General features: G+C 36.4%; 2 protein-coding genes across 3 annotated transcripts in view; both read left to right on the plus strand.

Moving 5' to 3' along the window:
* The first annotated feature begins 6,487 nt into the window (after positions 1-6,487).
* On the plus strand, positions 6,488-12,899 carry LOC307118072 (succinate dehydrogenase [ubiquinone] iron-sulfur subunit, mitochondrial-like). Its single transcript, XM_079803432.1, has 8 exons — positions 6,488-6,700; positions 7,688-7,821; positions 8,455-8,540; positions 8,672-8,808; positions 11,418-11,534; positions 11,628-11,729; positions 11,834-11,956; positions 12,512-12,899. The coding sequence occupies exons 1-8, from the start codon at positions 6,638-6,640 to the stop codon at positions 12,590-12,592; spliced, it is 843 nt and encodes a 280-aa protein (XP_079659558.1). The 5' UTR covers positions 6,488-6,637; the 3' UTR covers positions 12,593-12,899.
* A 202-nt stretch (positions 12,900-13,101) lies between these two features.
* atp13a2 (ATPase cation transporting 13A2) overlaps positions 13,102-22,381 on the plus strand; it is a 28,819-nt gene continuing 19,539 nt past the window's right edge. Inside the window, exons 1-10 of one of the 2 annotated variants that reach the window (XM_079803375.1) lie at positions 13,102-13,241; positions 17,550-17,647; positions 17,735-17,902; positions 18,029-18,087; positions 18,630-18,699; positions 18,782-18,861; positions 21,205-21,282; positions 21,370-21,439; positions 22,067-22,201; positions 22,303-22,369. In XM_079803375.1, the coding sequence (XP_079659501.1) occupies positions 13,223-13,241; positions 17,550-17,647; positions 17,735-17,902; positions 18,029-18,087; positions 18,630-18,699; positions 18,782-18,861; positions 21,205-21,282; positions 21,370-21,439; positions 22,067-22,201; positions 22,303-22,369 (844 nt within the window). In that variant the 5' untranslated portion in view covers positions 13,102-13,222. Of the gene's footprint in view, positions 13,242-14,456; positions 14,632-17,549; positions 17,648-17,734; positions 17,903-18,028; positions 18,088-18,629; positions 18,700-18,781; positions 18,862-21,204; positions 21,283-21,369; positions 21,440-22,066; positions 22,202-22,302; positions 22,370-22,381 lie in introns of those variants that run through there. The other variant, XM_079803376.1, reaches the window with a different exon arrangement.

A 22,381-nucleotide genomic window follows, 5' to 3' on the forward strand; every position in this document is an offset into this window, starting at 1 on the left:
CTGGCAGTGTGACTTATTCTTTAGCAAAAGTGAAACTGTTCAATAAACTCACATTTACACTCATTACTCTGATATACATTACTCAACATACATATACATATACAGCATGTCAGAAAATAAGAACATTTGTATTTCACCAACTGACTTATATTAATCTTCCAGTAATCATATACTAATTCTCAATTTACACAGACTGTATACAAACACTTAAAGTAATTATATTTAACTTATGTGATTGTAAACTCAGTTCTTTAAACAACATTAGGCCATTTAACTCTGAATGACTACAAACTCTCTACCTAGCATCATAATAGTCACCCACAATGACTAAATGTAATGAAACAGACACATTAAAGATCAACTACCACTTAACTATGTTTAAAGACGACTTTGAGTGCATTAACATTATAATCATTATGGATCGCGATCTTCCGCGCGGCCGAGCAGGCCGCATTCCAAGCCGCGGCGATCTCTCGCACGGCACCCGCCGGTCGCGGCAGAGTAGGCCGCATTCTAGCCGCGGGTGCGTCAATGCGGTTATTTTTTAATCGATAACGACACAATGCATCAAACAAACACATATAAACATTATAAAACATCAGTTGCGATGTCTCATCATCACTCATTTTACCTGCAGAATCAACAAAAACAACAGTTCAGGTTGACAGTATGTTGATATGGCTGGCAGTGTGACTTATTCTTTAGCAAAAGTGAAATTCCCTGCGGCTCACCACTGCCCCCTAACGTCACCCGCCAGTATAGGCAGATATAAGTGATGTTGAACAAAAGACATCAGTATACTAAATAAATGATAACTAATAATGACAATACATAAAACTATTTGAATTTATATAACAATATAAATATATGTGACTTTATATAACCATTTTAATCTATATGACTACATATGCGCCCCGGGAGCGATCTGAGTGCCTGAAGTTGAAAAAAAATCAACTCTGAGCGGAAAAGTGCCCGATATCATCGCATTTTTTTTCTATTGTCCAATCGAATGAATGGAGAGGCGGGCCTTCCGTTGTGGTGACCGTTACCTTGATGAGATTGACAGGACAGCTGATTCGGGGGTTTCTGCAACATTAAAAAAACGCAGCTATTTTAGCTATTTTCTAAATTGAAAAACGTCGACCAATAAAAGGCAGTGCAGCCTCGAGTTTTCGAACCTGAAAAACACGTTCTGTCTGATCAGGGCCTCACAGACAGCAGATAAATGGCTATCCACCTGTCACTCAAAATGGCCACACACTTAATTATGCAGAACTTTAATGCTTTATATATAATGTAAACGAGTGAGTTATAAAAAAATTCACCCCCCTCACAGTTGTCATGAAGGGCAATATTAGCCGTATAGACCAAAACCACAATTTGTACCAAGCTGTAAACATGTTTTTTTCTGCTGTAAAGTTGGGCATTTTAACATGGAGCTCAGAGAGCTCAGTGACCTGTCCCTAGCGGCCAGTCGATGAATTTCAGTTTAAGTCACTTCCGTATCGGCTTCAAGAGAAACTGCGGGAGGTTGCCGCTTGGTCAATACCAATGCTTTGTGCTCTAACTTCATATCCAGAACAAGTAAGGATGGCACTTCATATGTTTTTGTGAATGTTTGCACATTTTTTTCTGAATGAGCTTTCTACAACCCCAAATCAGAAAAAGTTGGGACAGTATGGAAGACGCAAATAAAAAAAAACAAGAAGTGATTTCTAAATTTACTTTGACTTGTATTTTATTGCAGACAATATGAACACAAAATATTTCATGTTTTGTCTGGTCAACTTCATGTCATTTGTAAATATGCATCCTTTCCTGTCATTCAGACCTTCAACACATTTCAAAAAAAGTTGGGACAGGAGCAATTTAGGGCTAGTAATGAGGTAAAATGGTTAAATAATTATGTGATTTGAAAGGGGATGTCAACAGGTGATTGTAATTATGATTTGGTACAAAAGCAGCATCCAAGAAAGGTCTAATCCTTTAGGAGCAAAGATGGGCCGAGGATCGCCAGTTTGCCAACAAATACGTGAGAAAATTATAGAAATGTTTAAAAACAATGTTCCTCAAAGAAAGATAGGAAGAGATTTGGATATTTCACATTCAACAGTGCATAACATAATTAAGAGATTCAAGGAATCTGTAGGAATTTCAGTGCGTAAAGGACAAGGGCGCAAGCCTAAGCTGAACAACTGTGATCTCCGATCCCTCAGGCGGCACTGCATCAAGAATCGTCATTCATCTATAAGCGATATCACCATATGGGCTCAGGACTACTTTGGCAAACCTTTGTCAAGTACCACAATACGTAGTTACATCCACAAATGCCAGTTAAAACTGTACTGTGCCAAAAGGAAGCCCTATGTTAACATTGTCCAGAAGCGCCGTCGACTTCTCTGGGCTCTGAGGCATCTGGGATGGACAATCACACAGTGGAAACGTGTACTGTGGTCAGATGAATCAGTATTTCAGGTATTTTTTGGGAGGAATGGACGCCGTGTGCTCCGGACCAAAGAAGAAAAGGATCATCCAGACTGTTACCAGCAACAAGTCCAAAAGCCAGGGTCTGTCATGGTATGGGGTTGTGTCAGTGCCCTTGGCAAAGGTAACTTGCACTTCTGTGAAGGCACCATTAATGCTGAAAAGTACATAGAGATTTTGGAGCATAATATGCTGCCTTCAAGAAGACATCTTTTCCAGGGACGTCCATGCATATTTCAACAAGACAATGCAAAATCACATTCTGCACACATTACAAAGTCCTGGCTGCGGAGGAAGAGGGTACGGGTACTTGACTGGCCTGCCTGCAGTCCCGACCTGCTTTTGAAGCGCAAAATGCGACAACGAAGACCCCGTACTGTTGCCCACCTTAAGACTTGTTTGCAGGAAGAATGGGACAAAATTACACCTGAAACACTTCATCACTTGGTGTCTTCAGTCCCTAAACATCTTTTAAGTGTTGTGAAAAGGAATGGCAACATTACAAAGTGGTAAATGCTTTACTGTCCCAACTTTTTTTGAAATGTGTTGCAGGTTTGAATGACTGCAGGTCTGAAAGGATGCATATTTACAAATGACATGAAGTTGACCAGACAAAACATAAAATATGTTGTGTTCATATTGTCTGCAATGAAATACAAGTCAAAGTAAATTTAGAAATCACGTCTTTTTTTTTATTACAGTTTTCCATACTGTCCCAACTTTTTCTGATTTGGGGTTGTAGAATGCTGTACGGCTAATATGGCTAAAGTTACCATAGTCTCAAAGTATTCACAGAGACTAGAGCTATGTCATTAGTTTTATCCTGAAAATGCTTACCATCGGCGTAATTCATTAACACACATTTATTATGCGTATAGTCAGGTGATGGATTTGTAACATTCCCACACAGGCACCTATTCAACAATTTATAGATTAACATGACAGTATATGCTAGAATCAAAGTAAATCCACAACAATTAACTTTACATAAATGTGTCCACTAACCATTCAGAAACATCCAGGTCTAAAAGTTGCAACCTCTTCCCGAGTCTCTCTATCTGTGTCTGACTTTGGTTCAAACATGCAAGGCTATACTCCACAACTGGTTATTTCTAGGGGTGTAACGATATTTAAACTAAACCGAAAAACCGTGATACCCCACCCATGGTTCGAACCGCGATACTCTGTCGAAACGAACGCGCCCCACCCCCTGCTACCCCAGCCCAGCCCAGCTCTCACTTCACCTTATGCTACAAAATAATTTTTTTCTTCCTTGACATTTGATTAAATAGTAATTAGAACAATTTTAACAACTAATAAGAGCTGTCTTTATTATTATAAATATTATTACAATAATATTATTTACACATACACTAACTTTTGTCTTCCAAGTGCATGTCACGGGACTTGGGTGATCGCTCAAGTTGCATGGTGGAAAGACAAAGAAAGCCAGTTTCCTCATTTAGGCAGGTTGCTTGAGTCCCAGCAACATCATCATTTTCGTAGCTTGTTACGAAATAAAAAAATCTCTCTCACCTGAGTCACCTCAGAAAACAGCTTTCCTGTCCTGTCAATCACGCTGCGCAAGAGAAACTATGAGCAACATTACGATGTCAATTAAGTCATGAAATAAAAGTAAAATACCAATAAATCACGTAACTGGTTCGACGCGTGTTAGCTGGGAAAGATTTGCATGCAGGTATGATGTTCATTCTGTTCATCAGGAGCAGTTTTCATGTTTCATTAAGGGAGCAGCTCATTTGCATTTCAAGGGACACACACGTGTTTTTGCTCACACCCTAAGGGCAAATTTGACAAGCTATAATGTGTAGGGTTAGACTGGGTAAACCCAGCCTGATCTGCCGGCGATTTGATTTCGCCCTGCAACTCAGTCTGGAAACCTGTACATTCATTTCTACTGCTTCTGTTACACTTTTGCGGGAACCAATCACAGACTGGCTTATCCACCTGGCACGCTATTGGCGGGTTTAACACGATGACGGGTAGAGAAGCAATGGGTCGTTGCCCCTTGATCACGCCTCTTGTGGTCTGATTGGTTGAAGGACTATCCAATTGCATACAGAGTTATTTGAATTATGCTCTTTTATCACACCTCTTAATGAAAATACAGAGCAGACTCCACAGACCAATGTTCAATCTTAAATTGAGCTTGGTCTGGTGATAGCCAGACAAGTGTAGGGTATTTTGAGCTGAAACTTCACAGACACATTCTGGGGACACCTGAGATTTATTTTACATCTTGTGATAAGGGGCATAATATGAAAAATATACTTAATCAAAAATATACTAAAAATATTAAAAACTATACTTAAAAATGAAAATATAGGCTACTTTATTGTATTATACATGTATATTGTATTTTTTTTTTTTTTTTTTACCATAGTAGAACCATTATGGGTTCCCTTATCATTTTTTAATTTGTCATAATTGAGATATATTAAAAAAAATTCACATTTGCGAGTTTCAAAAATTGTGAGATATTGTTCTTTGTGGAACCATATAGATACCAATAGGCAAACCCTCCCAAAGAAAGGTTATTTTCATGTTACTAATAAGTATTTTTTGTTGACATATATATCTACATAATCATGAAGGTCTCTAGAATCATCCTAACAAAAAAAATCTTACAACAGATCTATAGTTTTTAGTTTACTTAGTCAAAAGTCCAAGCGGCAACTATAGTTATATAACTATTGTATACTGTGTTAACAGGTTCATAAATCAAGGTTTTTGGTCTTGTTTAGTGCTTTTTGTTTTCATAATCCCACCTAAAACATAATTTAACCCTTTAACTGACTCTCTACTGTACAGTAGACCTTAATTTGAATATTGAGGACTCTTCATTCAGTTTGGAATGGATGCGTTTCATTCTAATCATTCAAGGACCCTAATTCTTTTTATGACTAATAGCTTATGATTCCATTATAATGTCGAAATTCAGACAAGTAATGAGTTTACATTTACATTATTATATGAAATCACCTATTACAGTCAGCCATTGAATACTATGGGACTAATTGTTTTTTTGTTTTTTTATATATATATAGATGTAATTTTTTCGTCAATCTATTTATTTATTTTCATTTAACTTTTTGATACACAATGCCCTGTTGGGGCAACTTAAAGGGATAGTTCACACAAAAATGAAAATTCTGTCATCATCTACTCACCCTCAAGTTGTTCCAAACCTGTATGAGTTTCTTTGTTCTGCTGAACACAAAAGAAGATATTTTAAAGAATGTTTATAACAAAGCAGAGAGAGCAACCATTGACTACCATAGTATTTTTTCCCCTACTGTGGTAGTCAATAGTTGCTCTATCTGCTTTGTTACAAACATTCTTCAGAATATCTTATTTTGTGTTCAGCAGAACAAAGAAACTCTTACAGGTTTGGAACAACTTGAGGGTGAGTAAATGATGACAGAATTTTCATTTTTGGGTGAACTATCCCTTTAATGGCTGCACTTTATTCTGCACTGTTCCACCCCTTTAAGATTTGTGTTGTTTTGTTAAGATATTTGTTGTTTGTTGTGTTTTTATATTCAAAAGATTATAAGATAGATGCAGCTTTTTTGAGTTTGCATCGAATGTTCTTCGACTTTTATACCTCATAAATTTGTTTATGAATAAAGATTGATCTGTTGAAAGAAGTTTTTGAGTTAGATGCCAAATGTTCTCCTCCTATTCAAATTTGACATTAAAGGGGTGCATACAACATATTTGCCCACCGGCAACTATAGTTGCCGCACATTCAAAAACGATTTTAGAGAAAGAAAAACAAAAACCTGGGGAAAATAAATGCAGAACATAGGACTATTAACATGAACACATGAAACCATTCAGAAAAAAATTGGGCACAAACGGGTTAAGAGTGTGGAGCTGATAGAAAATCATACTATTAAAATTCCTAATTAATAAATTACTTTTTACAATTTTATTAATGTCCATGACTGGAGACCACAATGTTTCAACATTATTTCTAGACTTTCTATGACTGGGATTACTGAAAGAGGCTTCACGCCCATCCACGCTCACGCTGGCATTAGGAGGAGGAGCAGTTGGCACCTTACATATTTGAAACGGTTCAAGTCTCAAACCTCCTTCATAAACAATAACAACACTGAGGTGGAAGATGTTCGCGTGCAATTCTCTTACTCGCAGCTCTGTTGCTTTTCGCAACTGTAGGACGTTGGTGGTAAGTTGTTTTTACCTACGAGTTCTGACCTGTCCGCATCTTAAAAAGAAGTGCGTGTACGATGATTATGTGTGATGTGGGAGACCATCGTGCTTTAAAGGGAACGTATCAAGTTTGACATGTTTATAAGGCTGAGCTGGTTAGCTGACACCAGCGTTAACCTGTGTATGTAACCACTGTTGCGCAGCTTATTAAAACGTCGTCTTAAGTATCACTTTTCTGATATGTAACTAATTAAACTAACCTTGGAATCATGGAGGACTGACATTGAAAGCTGTACACTACAAATACAATACATTCCAATGTGCGTAACAGAGTGATATAACTCTTGCGCACTTACTTATCTTTTATACCTAGAGGTGGCGCTGTGAAGCTCTGCTTATTTATTTATTTTTAATATATGCATAAAGGAACAATAACAACAATTTTCATCATTGTCATAGCCTACCACAATAAAGGAATAATACACCAAGGTCCTTGAGTCTTTCAGTCAAGATTAAGATCCAAGTCCTTACACAGCCACTGTTCTCGTAGCTTTTACGTTTTTAGAAAACTCAATGGATTCAAAATACATTTTCATCTCAATCTTAAAAAAAAAGAGTTTTGCAGTTAGAAAATGTACATTTATGAATGTGATATTTGGCTAACAGAAAAATAAGATTTATAAAAAGCTCTGCTTATTTATGATTCGGAAGTCAATCGCTAGGACCAGAGGCTTCAAGCTCCTCCTATATAATATAATATAATAATATAGGCTATATTAATATATTTTACACACTCTACAAAGCCATGAAAATAAAGCAGAGTCATGTACTTGTATACGATATTTTAATTTTACTTAATATAATTTAAAGTTGGAGGGATGCTGTCTTTTTTTTTTTTTAAAGGTATAGCATGTTGTTTGTGTAATAATGTCAGTAAACTCATAACATTTAGTGTTACCCATCTTATGTTGACCCTTCGTTTATTTTCCTCTCTCTACCCCAGCTGGTGCGATATGCCCAGACAGCAGCTGCCCCTGCCCCTGAGCCAAAAATAAAGACATTTCAGATTTACAGATGGGACCCTGACACACCTGGTGACAAGCCCCGCATGCAAACCTATGTGGTTGATTTGAACACGTAGGTATACCAATATTTACACAAATGTTAGACATTAACCACAAATGTTGTACTTAAAGGATTAGTTCACTTTAAAATTAAAACTACCCCTTGATTTACTCACCCTCAAGCCACCCTTACGCTACATCCGACGTCATCATCGCGCCAGTTATGCTTTTTCCATACATAATTTTTTAATTTTTGAATACAGAAGGCGGCCTGGTGGGAGTTTTAAAAAGGGATATTTTTCTATCAAAACTCGATCGCTTCGCTTCAGAAGGCCTTTATTAACCCACTGGAGCCTTGGGGAGTACGTTTATAATGGATGGATGCACTTTTTTAGCTTCAAACTCAATGGACCAGTCACTGCCATTATAAAGCTGGGAAGTGTCATGATATTTATTAATATAACTCCGGTTGTATTCGTCTGAAAGAAGTAAGTCATATACACCTAGGATGGCTTGAAGGTGAGTAAAATCATGGAATAATTTTAATTTTGTATTGAACTACTCCTTTGAAGGAACAGTTCACCAATAAATAAATTCTGTCATCATTTACTCGTCCTCATGCCTCATGCAAATTATTTTTATATTTTTATTATTATTTTTTAAATAATGAAATATCACACAGTTTTCAAAACATTTCTTATCCTAGATGTGGTCCGATGATTCTTGATGCCCTCATCAAAATTAAAAATGAAATGGACCCGACACTCACCTTCAGACGGTCATGTAGAGAGGGTAAAGGAATATAAGAAATAAATACATTTAAATAGAAAGAAAAAATCAACTTAATCAACATATTTATGCTCTATTAATGTTACATTATGACAGAATGCTTGTTTGTAATTTCTCTGTATATAATTTTATAGGTATCTGTGGCTCATGTGCTATGAACATCAATGGGGGCAACACTTTAGCCTGTATAAACAAAACAGATACAAATACCAGCAAAGTGACAAAGATTTACCCTCTGCCTCACATGTATGTTGTGAAAGATCTTGTCCCTGTGAGTAAACCACTGTTAACTGAATATCCATCTTTATCTTTAAAGCTGCAGTCTGTAAGTTTTACCTCTTTGTCGCCATCTCTGTTTGAACTCTAAAATTGCAGTTATTTGCAGAGTTATATTCTTTATGTGTGTTGTGCATCGACACGGCTCCTCAGAGCGGAATAATTGAATGTTTTAAAGTGTATGTGTGGGTTGTCTATCAACGCACCAGTTGTCATTTATGATCAGTGATGGGAATAACGGCGTTATAGATAAACGGCGTTACTAACGGAATTATTTTTTTCAGTAACGAGTAATCAAACGAATTACTGTTTCTCCCGTTACAACACCGTTAGCGGTACTGAGAATAAAATGCGGTGTTACTATAATTGAGCTCACTGAAGCGGTTTTCATCTGTCAGTCGGACCTGCAACGTGTTTTTTTCTCTGGTTGGTGGGTGTGAGTGTGTGCGGGCGTGTGTGCGTGCATGCCATGCGTGTTGAGGGGTGGGTGGGCTGGTACACATAACTGATGATGATTGGTGGGTGGGAGACAAGGTTGAGGTTGATAGGTTGAGTTCACACACACACACACACACACGCACGCACGCACACGCATATGCACAGTCACACACCAGTGATGCGCGGGTTGATCCAAAATGAGCGGGTGCCCGCGGCCACCCGCGGTTACCCGCGGTTACCCGCGGTTACGAGTCATCCAAAAATATTTTTAATGATATTCGGGTCACGGTCGGTCGGATCGTCAATAAATCCTTATTTACCTTTTGAATGTTGAGCGTTATTAACTTTTGAATAAATGCTGACGCGGGACAAAATGCCCGATTTCCCAAAACGTTGAACTGAGCAATGCCATTGTACCATTTTAATAGGCTACTTTTAAACGCATTTAAAGTCAGTTTTATGTATTTTCTGCGAGGGGGCGGGATTTTTGTTGGGAAAGTCGGGGGAGAGACGCACACTTCGATTAGACTGGATAAACACATGCAGCATCTTAATTGTTAAGAAAATTAAACGAAATAAATGAATAAATCAAGCCTGTATTACATAACACTAGGCTATATCATACAGCATTCAGAAAAATAACAGTTTGCGCTCCTAAGGGCTTTCACACTTTTCCAAATGTTTTCCAAATGTGGGCTGATGAATTCTTCAAGCCGGGTCGAAACATAAACATCGCGTTCATCAATAATATGCATCTGGAGCTGAAATGGAAAATGATGGGCCGCCTCAAGAACTTCCTGCTCTCGCCGCTGCACCTCTGAGCGCACCACGCCAGGGCCTGAAACATTTTCTCAATGGCCCAATGAGCTACGATGAGCATTTACTACTTTTAAAAAATGCGGGTCAGGAAGCGGGTCGGGTACAATATTTTCTTCTTTTTTTTTGCGGTCCGAGTTGCGGGCGGGTTAGTTGAAAACGTCGGTCGGGTGCGGGTTGTTTATACATTGACCCGCGCATCACTGTCACACACACACCAAGAGCGTCAGAGCGATGGCAAGTCCAACGACTTCAAAGGTAGCTTTCGCAAACTGGAAGTATAAGCGTTACTTTTCCCTCGTTGAGGTGAAAGGTAAGAATGTTTATGTAACGTGCAACTTATGCCCAGGAAGAAAGTCTCTCCACGTCGGTGGCAAGTAATTCTAATCTAATGAAGCCTCACATCATCACATGCCGCCACAAAATTAGTGGTTAAAAACCCAGGTGATAACGTGAGCGCCACTACCAAAGGAGTAGTATAGTACTGATAATATTTACACAATTACACTATAGTAGGTCTACTGATAATATTTATTTACAATAATGTATTGAATTTGATAGGTGTGTCTCACATTGTCCCACAGCAACATTACAATAGTGTACATTAATGTACAATGTTTTATAATAATAATTTATTCTATTTAATCAAATTCATTAATTTAACATATTTAATATTGGGGGCATCCAAGTTATTTGACATATTTGAACATTTGAACAACAAAAAAAAGTAACACAGTAGTTAGGCTACTTTCCCTGGTAATTAATTACTTTTATAATGATGTAACTCAGTTACTAACTCAGTTACTATTTGTAAGAAGTAGCTAGTAACTATAACTTATTACTTTTTTAAAGTAACGTGCCCAACACTGCTTATGATTGACGTTTTGAACTTTCTGGATTTCAATCCGCCATCAAAATGACAAGTTTAATTACAGTCCAGCTGATGTGAGAAGAGGCCACAAACGATCCGCCACCTGCAGCATCCTCACATGCGATATAGCCTACTAGCCTGGACTCCTTTATGTATACAGACGTGACATAATGACACAAAGACAAACGGCGGAAGCTCGTATTTCCTGCGGAAAGCTACCAGTACCACTCAATGTATTTAACACATTATTGCACGCTTACCTTTGTGAATTGGGCTAAGGTAAGGAGATCGTTTTGAACACTGGCCGGTTATGTACTTGCTCAAAAATGGATTTTCACAGACTGCAGCTTTAAATCTGAAAAAATTTGAGCAATTTTGCTATAATCCGGCATGTTTCCATTTTGTATTTTGTCCCTATTAAGTAAACGAAAAATAAAATCAAGAGAATGTACCTGTAATTTTATAAACTCTTGTTTTAGGATATGAGCAACTTTTATGCTCAGTACAAGTCCATCGAACCCTATCTTAAGAAGAAGGACGAGTCAAAGCAGGGAAAAGAGCAGTACCTCCAGACAATCGAAGACCGTGAAAAGCTGGTTCGAAACCTTCTCCTGAATATTCTGCTGGTTCTGTCAGTCTGAGGGGTGATTGTGATCTTTGCTAATGCACACTCTTCCCCTTGCTCATAGGATGGCCTGTATGAATGCATTCTGTGTGCTTGCTGCAGCACTAGTTGTCCTAGTTACTGGTGGAATGGAGACAAGTACCTTGGTCCAGCTGTGCTCATGCAGGTATTACATTTTTCTCTCTACAATGTTTCTTATATGAACAATTATTATGTTATTAATTTTTTAACACTGGAGAAACTCTTGCTGATCTGTTTTGAATTCCGCAGGCATATAGGTGGATGATTGATTCTCGTGATGAATTTACAGAAGAGCGTCTGTCCAAATTACAGGACCCTTTCTCCCTGTACCGTTGTCACACAATAATGAATTGTACAAAGGCATGTCCCAAGGTAGGCCATCTTCCCATCAAACTGCCCTTCACTTTGATGAACCAGACTCTGTTGTTGGACATTAAAGGCGTAGTTCACTTTAAAATGAAAATTACCCCATCATTTACCTCACCCTCAAACCGTCCTAGGTGTATATGACATTCTTCTTTCAGAAGAACACAATCGGAGTTATATTAATCAATATCCTGAAGCTTTATAATGGCAGTGACAGTGTCCATTGAGTTTGAAGCTCATCCATAATAAACGTACTCCACACGGCTCCAGGGGGTTAATAAAGGCCTTCTGAAGCGAAGCGATGCATTTGTGTAAGAAAAATATCCAGATTTAAAACTTAATAAAACAAAATATCTAGCTTCCTTCAGACCGCCTTCCGTATTGTAAGAAGAAAGTCATATACACCTAGGATGACTTGAGTATGAGTAAATCATGGGGTAATTTTCATTTTTAAAGTGAACTAATCCTTTAAGTAAACGTTTGTTTGCAATTCCTTATGTTTAGTGTCTCCCATTTGTTACTGTATTCCATTTAATCTGTTTTGTCCTCTTGCCCATTTAGGGACTCAATCCCGGAAAAGCCATAGCAGAGATTAAGAAAATGATGGCGACTTACAAAGAAAAGAGATTGTCTGCCCTCTGACTTGTGCATTCGGAAATATAATGTACTTAATGATTTAAATTATTGTGAGATATGAAATATTTTGTTTTTACTTTGTTTGATAGTGGAGATCTATAGTTACTGCTAATGTAAAACAAATGTATAACATGGCTTGCATTTCATTTCTACTTTTACTGGATTGAGGTTATACTGTAATGAGTATCAGAATTAATCAGAATAAATTTTAACATGTAACATAATACTTGTCTGTCTTGTGTCTGGGTGGCAGATTCCTACTGTACAAGTACTGTCCTACAACTTTTCTCGCTATAAAACATACTCAAATATCTGCATGTTTAGGATCACAGTAATCTGTTTACAAATTATGTTCTGCCTAGGATGGAAAGGCATGTATTGTAGTGAAAATGAAGATGTGGCGCACGACTTTTCAGAGAAAATTTGATTTATGGAAGGTTAAGTCTCGTCATGTCCTCCAGGTGGCGGTGTTCATTTGGTGAGTTGACAAAAGAACGTAAAGGAAGAAGGACTACAGCGTCACGTTCATAAAACTGACACTTGAAGCAGAAACAGTTAGTGTCTGCGGTAGTGTGTAATGAAATAATTACCCTAGAGTAAAAGTATGTGCTTTAGCACTCACGTTTTAGATCATAGATGGATTCACCAGGTATGGGTAAGTGCAATTCGCCTGCGCATGCCATGTCTATATTATTGAGTTAAATATCATTAGATATGTCACTGTCGCATCTTGGCTGTACAGAATTAATGATCTTTACAATCTGCAAATTTCATTCGCATGAGATATGAATAAAACTGGATATCCGACAGTTCTGATTGTTCAGAGTCATCAGAGCCGAACATCTACTTTGCTGTACAAAAGTTGTCATTGTATCTAGTGTAGTTTTAGTCACTTGGTCAGTATGACGTCAGAAGGTTAGATTAATTAGGATTATTAAATGGGCTAATGTGACATAATCGGAGGTCACCTGATGTGCAGACTGTATGGGATACGAAACTCTAGGGTTGTATTGTTCGATTCGTGATAGAATAGACCTTATTCAGAGCAGCGCCATAGACGAACCGTGTTTTTAATGGCATCCGCTATAAAAAAAAAAAAAAGCTGTATTAATAAGCTCCTAGATCACTTATAATTTCCTACAGCTCATGTTGTCTAACGTTACTGATATTTCTTGGAAAGATATTTTGCTTTGTTTCATCTGCAGAATAATCCAAAAACATTAACAGTACAACCCACTGATGTATGCCAAGGCAAGCCCTCCTCACAGCCTCACTTTCATTCCCGTTACAAATCCAAGATGACGCTGTTGTGAATAAGGTCGATTGTTTATGTGAGTCGGAACGTTTCAGTGAATTGATCGAACAGCTTCACTGTATGAGAACCGCTCGCAACGATTCATCGTTGACACCGATGAATCGTTCCGAGCGGTTTTCGTACAAAACAAATTGGTTTACGACTTAATTAAAACATTTTTTTTTATCAAATCCCATACGAAACAAAGTTGGTTTTCATAAAAAATGGGTTTCAAACATTTTATTAAATGTGAAAACACTTTTTTTTTTCAGCTGAGTGATTTACTGGTAAATATAATATTTAATGTAACATATGCAATTTTTTAAGGTTCTAAAAAAAATTGTTTTTACGAATTGAATCATAGCTGCAAAAACGGAACTATAAACACTCTTACATGTATTTGAGACCTAATACATATCAATAACGTCGGAATGAGCTGACGGACATGAGAAATAAATTAATCGATTTGAACCGATTCTTGTTACGAACTGTTTGAAAGAACCGATTCACGGAGGTGAGTCGGACTTCCAACAGTATTGAAAGCTCACCGGCGCATAGAGGAATGTAGGCGGAGCTGTCGAGTTACTGCTTAAATTGGTTTACCTGACTGAAAGGGAACATTTCCTAGCACACTTTCGGGTTTACTGTAATGTTGTGGATATTTCATCTAGTAGAAACTGTAGTGCCGTAGACAAATCTCGTGGTGAAGGTTTTTGTCAGGAAGGTGCATCAAAGAAAAGACCAAACGGTGGTAAGTTTTTGTTGTTGTTCCTTTCTTGATAAATTCACCTGTAGTTATTCAGAACATCGTGCTTTAAATTGTATTCATTCTAACTGTTAGAACCGACAGAAACTATAAATGTGCAAACTTGTCATAATGTTGAATCAAAGTCATTTTAACTTGTGAAATAAGGTGTTGAAAGGGATCGTGTTTCTAACACGTTTACAGATGATGTGGATATTCAACCTCATCTGTGAAGTCTACTCTACTGAGGTGGCAGAACCTGTATTTCAAGCTCTGTATCATAAGCCTCTTAAGCTTGCACTAAATAGCTTGGTATTTTATTTTGTGTTCTGTTGTTGTATTGCTGCTAAAATACTTATTTTCTTAATAGTATCCTCCAGCCCTCTTATTAATAGCATGTCAGCATATGTGTCAAAATTAAACTGACGTAGATAGGCAACCATTATAAAAGTTGTTTTGCTGTTTCTCATTTTTGTTTGAAGGAAGCATTTATAAAGTGCAAGTCAGCTTTTTTTTGTGTGTGTGTGAAGAAAGAAACATCACAAAGCAAGCACATGATCTGAAAAAAAGTAAAAAGAAGAAGTTTTCAGTTTGATTCTTCCCGTTTACAATCCTCCGTGACCTGGAAAGACTCCAGGCTCACAAGTTTCTCAGACTTAACCTTTTAAAATACATCTTTACAAACCTTCTTAAAACCCTTTTTTCCCCCAAAACTAGATATTACTGGTGCTCAAACACATAATAATCTTTGAAACAGGGTGTTAAGAGACGATTTGCCAGAAAGTTACTACAATGTGGATGTATTTTGTTAAAGGCTGCGTCGAAATTGCATATTCTCTAGGGCTGCATGATTAACCGAAATCGAACCGCAATCGCGATTTGGTTTATGTACGATTTATGAAAGCGCAAAGACTGCGGTTTTAATTAAATAAATAAATGCCCAGTGTGTCAGTGAAAAGCGGCTCTGTGATCAGTAGTAAACGCTGCCCCGTCTGAAAGCACTGCGAGTTTGAGTCACTTATAACATTTGTTTGAAAAAACAACACACGTCAAACATCTTCACAAACTAGTAATGTGAAGCGTTCATAAACCTGTTCAACAAAATACGTTTAATAACCCGTTTTAACTCACTTCATATCGCCAGTCGAGTGTTTGAGCTGATGTGGTTTCTTATCACAGAATGAGGCAGACAATGCATTATTCTATAGTGTTCTATACAGTGATAAACTCTATGTCAATCAGCACTGAATACTTTTAAGGTGATGATACATGGGGCAACTTTTTTTGAGCAATGTTGCTGGGCAATGTTACAAAGCAATGTTGCTTGGCCACTTTCCCTTTTGGAATGGGCAACTAATTTCTATCTGGATACTTTAGATCAGTCGTGGGCCGTGTGTCTTACCTGGTTGCCCGTTGATGGCAACATTGCTTAGTAACATTGCTCAAAAAGTTTCCCTGTGTATCATCACTATAATATTATGAAAATACCAGAGAAGGCTTGAAGAACTCAAATACACCATATCTTGATGCAGTCGTGTTTATTGTCTTCATGTTTAATCAAAACGTTTCTATTTATTCAGCCTACAGCGTGAGCTTCACATTAGGGATTTCCTGAAAACTATTACTGCTCTAGTAGAGGCAAATGTGGAGTTTCTGCTTGAGGGCGCCTCTGCCTTCCAGTATGAATGAAACTTTTGGGTAAAAAATAAGAAAAATAAAACTTCTCTAAATAAATGTATATGACAATCCATGTTTTTCTTTAATGTACAGGATATATATATATATATATATATTATTATAAATTTTTGTTTTGTTTTTTACAATAAATCCGTAGACCTTTCTAATGATTTTTAGTCATAGGCTGTCTGTCTAATTTTTAATAATGAAAATGTTATTGTAATAGTAATATTTCTTATTTTGTTACACATTTTTATTTAGCAATAATAATCATAATAATTATTTGTATTAGTCATATTAATATATAAACACAAAATGTTATATACACACACATAAATTAATATACACACAGTTATATACACTTTATCATTTGTAAAAAATAATCTAAATGAGATATTTCCCCAAATCGTGCAGCCCTAATACTCTCTTGAAGTACTTACTAAAAAAAGTATGTTCTATGTAGTATGAATGTAATGTAGATGTACTACATTCATTCCCCATGTTGTCACTGTCATGTGACCTACAGATGTCAGTTGTGTTGCTTCACTACCATTCGCAAATCCTTTCCCGTGGCCCCATGGGATAGTTAAGTGTGCACACCTCGGAATCTTGCAGGAAGTTGTAGGTCATCACTGTACTTTTTGCCTACTCTTTTATGAGTACTGTGAATTCGGACACCTCTTTTGTTACATACTGTTTTTCGTCTACTATATAGTAGGGAAAATTAGATTTTTGGATGCAGCCATTGTCTTAAAGTCAGTATGAAACAGAAGTTATTTTTGTGTTTTTTTTTCTTTCCCTTTGTGACATATCCAAGGGAATTTGCTTCTCCAACAAGACAAAATGTAACGTGGGACTTGATTTTGTTCGTCGGGAATGGATTGTGTTTATTTATTGCTGTGATCTCATGTCACCAGAGAAGAGATGTGGTTGAGGGAGGGGAAGTAATTTTGATTAAAAAATAACACGGACACATGAATTAAAAAAAAGATGCGCACAGATAAATAATAAATATTGCAATATTCCATAAATAAGAATAAATTAATTTAGATTTCATGGTGACTTTAATATTACAATCAATGTCGTACCCTATTCACGTCATAGATATATTCTAGCGTGTGTTCTTGTATTTACAAAAAGGGAGTGTGCACTACAAAGGTTATATATTGTGTTTGCTTTGCACTAATGTCTTAGTAAAGTTTAAGAGTTGCTGCTCAACTGGACCAATTACGGATCTCTTCTTTTAGGAAGCTGTGGTCCGGGACTGGATGATGCGTCCTCCCCAGACACAGAACCCCTCATAAAGGATCCAAGACCCAAGGAGATCAGCGCCGTCTCACATATGGTACTATGTTGTGAAAATGCAAATGCATTTCTTGCTATTCTAGAACAAATAATTTTATAATCAAATGTAATGTGATTTGTTTCTCAGGATGTCCAGGGGTACAGATGGGTGTGCTGGAAGGTGTGGTTGTGCCGCATTGGGGCGATATGTTCTTTAGGCCTGCTGCTAGTTCTCTTCAACTGGCGCCCTCGCCTCGGCATCCTGGCCAGGTGCAAGTCCTGTCCCATTTCAATGGCGGATGTTTTACTATTAAAGGTATTGTCTCCATAAACAGAAATTTAAAATGTAAATACTGGTTGGTAAATTAATGATAAATGGGTGAAGAATGTACAGTATCAATTTTCCATAATAAGGAAGCATATTTTTTTGTGGTTATGACAGGACAGATATGAACAGCAGTTTGTTGTAGAAGTGCTTAAGGAGGAGATTGAGGAAGGCAGGTGAGACCCACAGTACATTTATTACTTTATTGCTTCTCCTTTTTTATTTATTTATTTGTTTTATAAGTTTCTTTCAAAAAGGAACCAGCTACTTGTGTTAAGCCATTCTTTGCATTTTAAAATAATTTGGTGACTTGTTACTTGCTATGTTTTTTTAACAGTTGTGAAGGTGTATATACATCTATATTTAAACCGAAATATATATATACAATTTCACATTTAAATCAAAAGATAAAAAAATATATATTTTAAAGATGGAATTAAATGTTAAATAATTGCAAATTCACAATATTTGAATTGGATTTTAGACTCAATTTTTAAAACGTTTTGCGTTTTTTTTCCTGACAATTAAGCACTTTCTGGCCTAGTAATGTGGGGAAAATTATAAATAATTTAAATAATACAGTTTTTTACTGTATTTATTTATTTGTTTATTTATTTATTTATTTATTTAATTATTATATGAATTACATATTAAAAACTACTTTACAATGTTTGTTTATGAAGCCATTTAACTCTTATGTTGAATTGATCTCTTCCAGTTTGGAGTTTGCAGTAGGAGAGGCGGATGAGAATGAATGTAGAGACACTGTGCAACTACACAGTGAAAAGGTAACGTAAGGCCAGTCAAAATAGAGGGTGTTATCTACATTCCAGGTCCATCTGCTTGATCATATGTTTTTCTTTCATCTAGAAAACACTGCTTAGATACTATGTGTTTGAGGGCATGCGCTACATATGGGTTGCCAGGAAAGGAGCCTTTTGCAAAGCAAGGTACTGTCTAGGCTCCTCTGAAGCCTCTACATGGTTATATGGTTATAAAGCTGAGGTAAATTACCTGCGTGAAGTTGGCACCCCATAAAACGAAATAATCTCCAAATCTATGCCATTCGTTTGTGAAACAAAAACAAACGTTTAGTCATAGTTTACAATGTTTGTTTTAACGGCACAAACCGGCATAAATCAAGCACACACAAATGGCACCGGTTTGGAGCAATTTGCACTGCATGGGGTGGAGAGTGACGTCACAGCTCCCGAAATATATTTCTTATAACTAAAGAGAGGAAATAGATACGGTGTTCATTTTAACGGCACAAATCGAGCACAAACCAACGACGCTGGTTTTGTGCGATTTAGACCAAGTGGGGTGGAGAGTGACCTCACAGCTCCCGAATTATATTTGTTATATATGCGAAAGGAAAATAGATACAGTGTTTGTTTTAACAGCACATATCGAGCACAAACGAATGGCACCGGTTTGGAGCGATTTGAACGACGTGGGGTGGAGAGTGACGTCACACAACCAAAAAAATTATGTTTAATATCTCAAACACCAAACCAGCACAAACGTTTGTTTTTGCCGCACAAATCAGCACAAACGTGGCACAGACGAATGGCATAGTTTTGGAGATTATTTCGTTTTATGGGCTGTCAACTAGGGCTGCAACAACAAATCGATAAAATCGATAACATTCGATAATTAAAAAAGTTGGCAACGAATTTCATTATCGATTCGTTGTGTCGCGCGACTATTATGCCCCTTAATAAAACGCGGAGATGTTTGAGTATAAAAAAAGCACGGTTGAGCGCAAAGCAGAGTGGAAGCGGGTGAGCCGTGCTGTACCCGTCGTTTTTACGGTCTACGGTCGTACCACGCAGTGGAAAAGCAAACCGAACCGAGCCCTACCAGTCGAAAAGCGGCATTAATAAATCGAAAAAGTGTGTTAATTGCAGCTAAAGCGATGCGACATGGCATAGGACGCGGTGATTCAGCACCTAAAACGAAAACATCTTAGAGTCCTTGATGAGGAGGAAGGGAGTTCAACAGCAGGGTAACGTTAAGTCACTACAAAATCCCACTTTTTTTCCGTTTTGAAGTGAGGAGCGTGACGTCCCTCCAGTAGCTCTTCTGGTGCTTGTTTACTCGTTATCCAGCTTGACAAGCATGACAAGTTAGCGTTAGCTTGTTAATAACAGTAGTAAAGCAGGGGTGGTATAGTTTGCAAGACTAAAGACACGTTTTTATTCACTTGCCTTTATTGGCCCATTCATTTTTCAATCTGTTGCTATGTTAATTTCGTTGACTAATAATTTGTCAATATTTTAATCGACAACATTTTTCACAGGCAAAAACGAGACGAAAATCAAAACCAGCTTTGAATGACAAAAACTATGACTAATATCTATTGTCATTTTCGGTCAGCATTCGGTCTTAAAGTGACAGCAGTCCATTAACCTGCTTCCATTTGTGCTCTTAATATTAATCAAACAACAAAAGACGGAGAAAATCACCTCTTTAGTTTTAATAAGGATTCATTATATTTATTATACATTCATTATTTAATCCATATTCAATCTATAAGGAATGTTGTATGCAAGTTGTTATAAAGACTGCATATCATTCATTGAAAATAAGACATTGTGTTCTTCTTTAGGAGGAGTAGTTTTATTTAATTGTTACATAATATTTTTTTATATGTCACAGCAGTAAAATCTGTGTCTGTATTGCATGTTTAAACTTTAATATCATTCATATTAATAGGTTAATACAGTAGATGTTTTCTCCAGGAGTATATCATGGGTTTGGACATTTTAGAGAAATTCTTAATGCATTACAATTTAGCTAAACCCATTACATTTTGTTTGTGAGTGTGTGCATCTGAGTGTAGTGTAGAGATCAAGTTCTTACATCCTGTTAAGTTTTCTGATTAGTATTTTTCTTTATATATTTATATATATATATATATATATATATATATATATATATATATATATATATATATATATATATATATATATATATATATATATATATATATATATATATATATATATATATATATATATATATATATATATATATATATATATATATAAAAAAGATTTATAGATTTATTGTAGCAACCTGTGCACTTTCTGAAGAATTTTTGCACTGTGAATTTGCACTGTCAGTTCTGTTTTTGAATAAAGAAATTAATGCTTTTTTATTATCCGATTAATTTAAGAAAAAAAATTGACAGATTAATCGATTATTAAAATAATCGTTAGTTGCAGCCCTAGTGCCAACTTCACGCAGGTGTTGAACCTGTGTGGTTGTAAATGATCATCTGTCTCTAGTATCCTCAATGAAGGCTGGACCTGCGCTGACCTACATGGCCGACAGCAAGGACTGAGTCGAGCAGACCAAAGCACAAGGTCTGTACCCTTTCAGTTACTATATGTCATGTGAATATAATTCATGCCACATACAATCACAGTAATTTTTTTTACTTTGTCTTACAGAAAACAAATTTTTGGGGCCAATATCATTGATGTACCTGTGAAGTCTTACTTGCATCTTCTCTTTGAGGAGGTAGACTCTTTCCTTCCCTACTTTTTTTATTCTTTTGCTATTTCAGACACTATGTAATGATTAAATTGTGCCATACCCTGGATTTGTATATTAAATAGGGCTGCACGATTAATCGAAATCGAATCGCGATTTGGCTTATGTGCGATTATGAAAGCGATTTTAATTAAATAAATAAATGCCCAGCGCGTCAGTGAAGAGCTTCGTGAAGAAAAATTTCTAATGATTTTTAGTCATAGGATACTAACAGTTAACCCATAATTTTTAGTTTTCTGTATAATATAAATATTATTATTATTATTAGTATACCGTTATATTTATTCTTAAATGCTCGATTTTAATTTTTAAATAATTAATGTTATTATAATAGTAATATTTCTTATTTTTATTTAGCAAAAATAATAATCGTAATTATTATTATTAGTCACATTAATATATAAACACAAAATGTTATATACACACTTTTCATTAGTAAAAATAAATAAATAATAATAATCGCATTTTAAATCACAATCGCAATTTTAACCAGAATAATCGCAATTAGATATTTTCCCCAAATCGTGCAGCCCTAATATTAAATACTTTGTGAAAGAATCATGTATTGATCGGCTCTCTCTATTTTTTTTTCAGGTGCTCAATCCGTTCTACATATTTCAGGTGTTCAGCATCATCCTGTGGATGTCAGACAGATACTATTATTATGCTGCTTGTATCTTCATAATTTCCTTAATTTCAATCGCTGTGTCCCTTTATCAGATTCGTAAGGTATGCAAACATTATTTGTACTCCTTTAAGCTCTTTTGTTTTGTTTTGAATTCATATAATAACTAAGTTGTTAATAATAATGTCATTTTATGTCTCTGCAGCAAAGCACCACTCTCCGCCGCATGGCCCGTTTGGTAGTGAACATTACTGTGCGCAGGGATAACGGAGGTGATATCGCTT

This window comes from Gobio gobio (assembly GCF_949357685.1).
Source record: "Gobio gobio genome assembly, chromosome: 21".
Classification (NCBI taxonomy): domain Eukaryota; kingdom Metazoa; phylum Chordata; class Actinopteri; order Cypriniformes; family Gobionidae; genus Gobio; species Gobio gobio.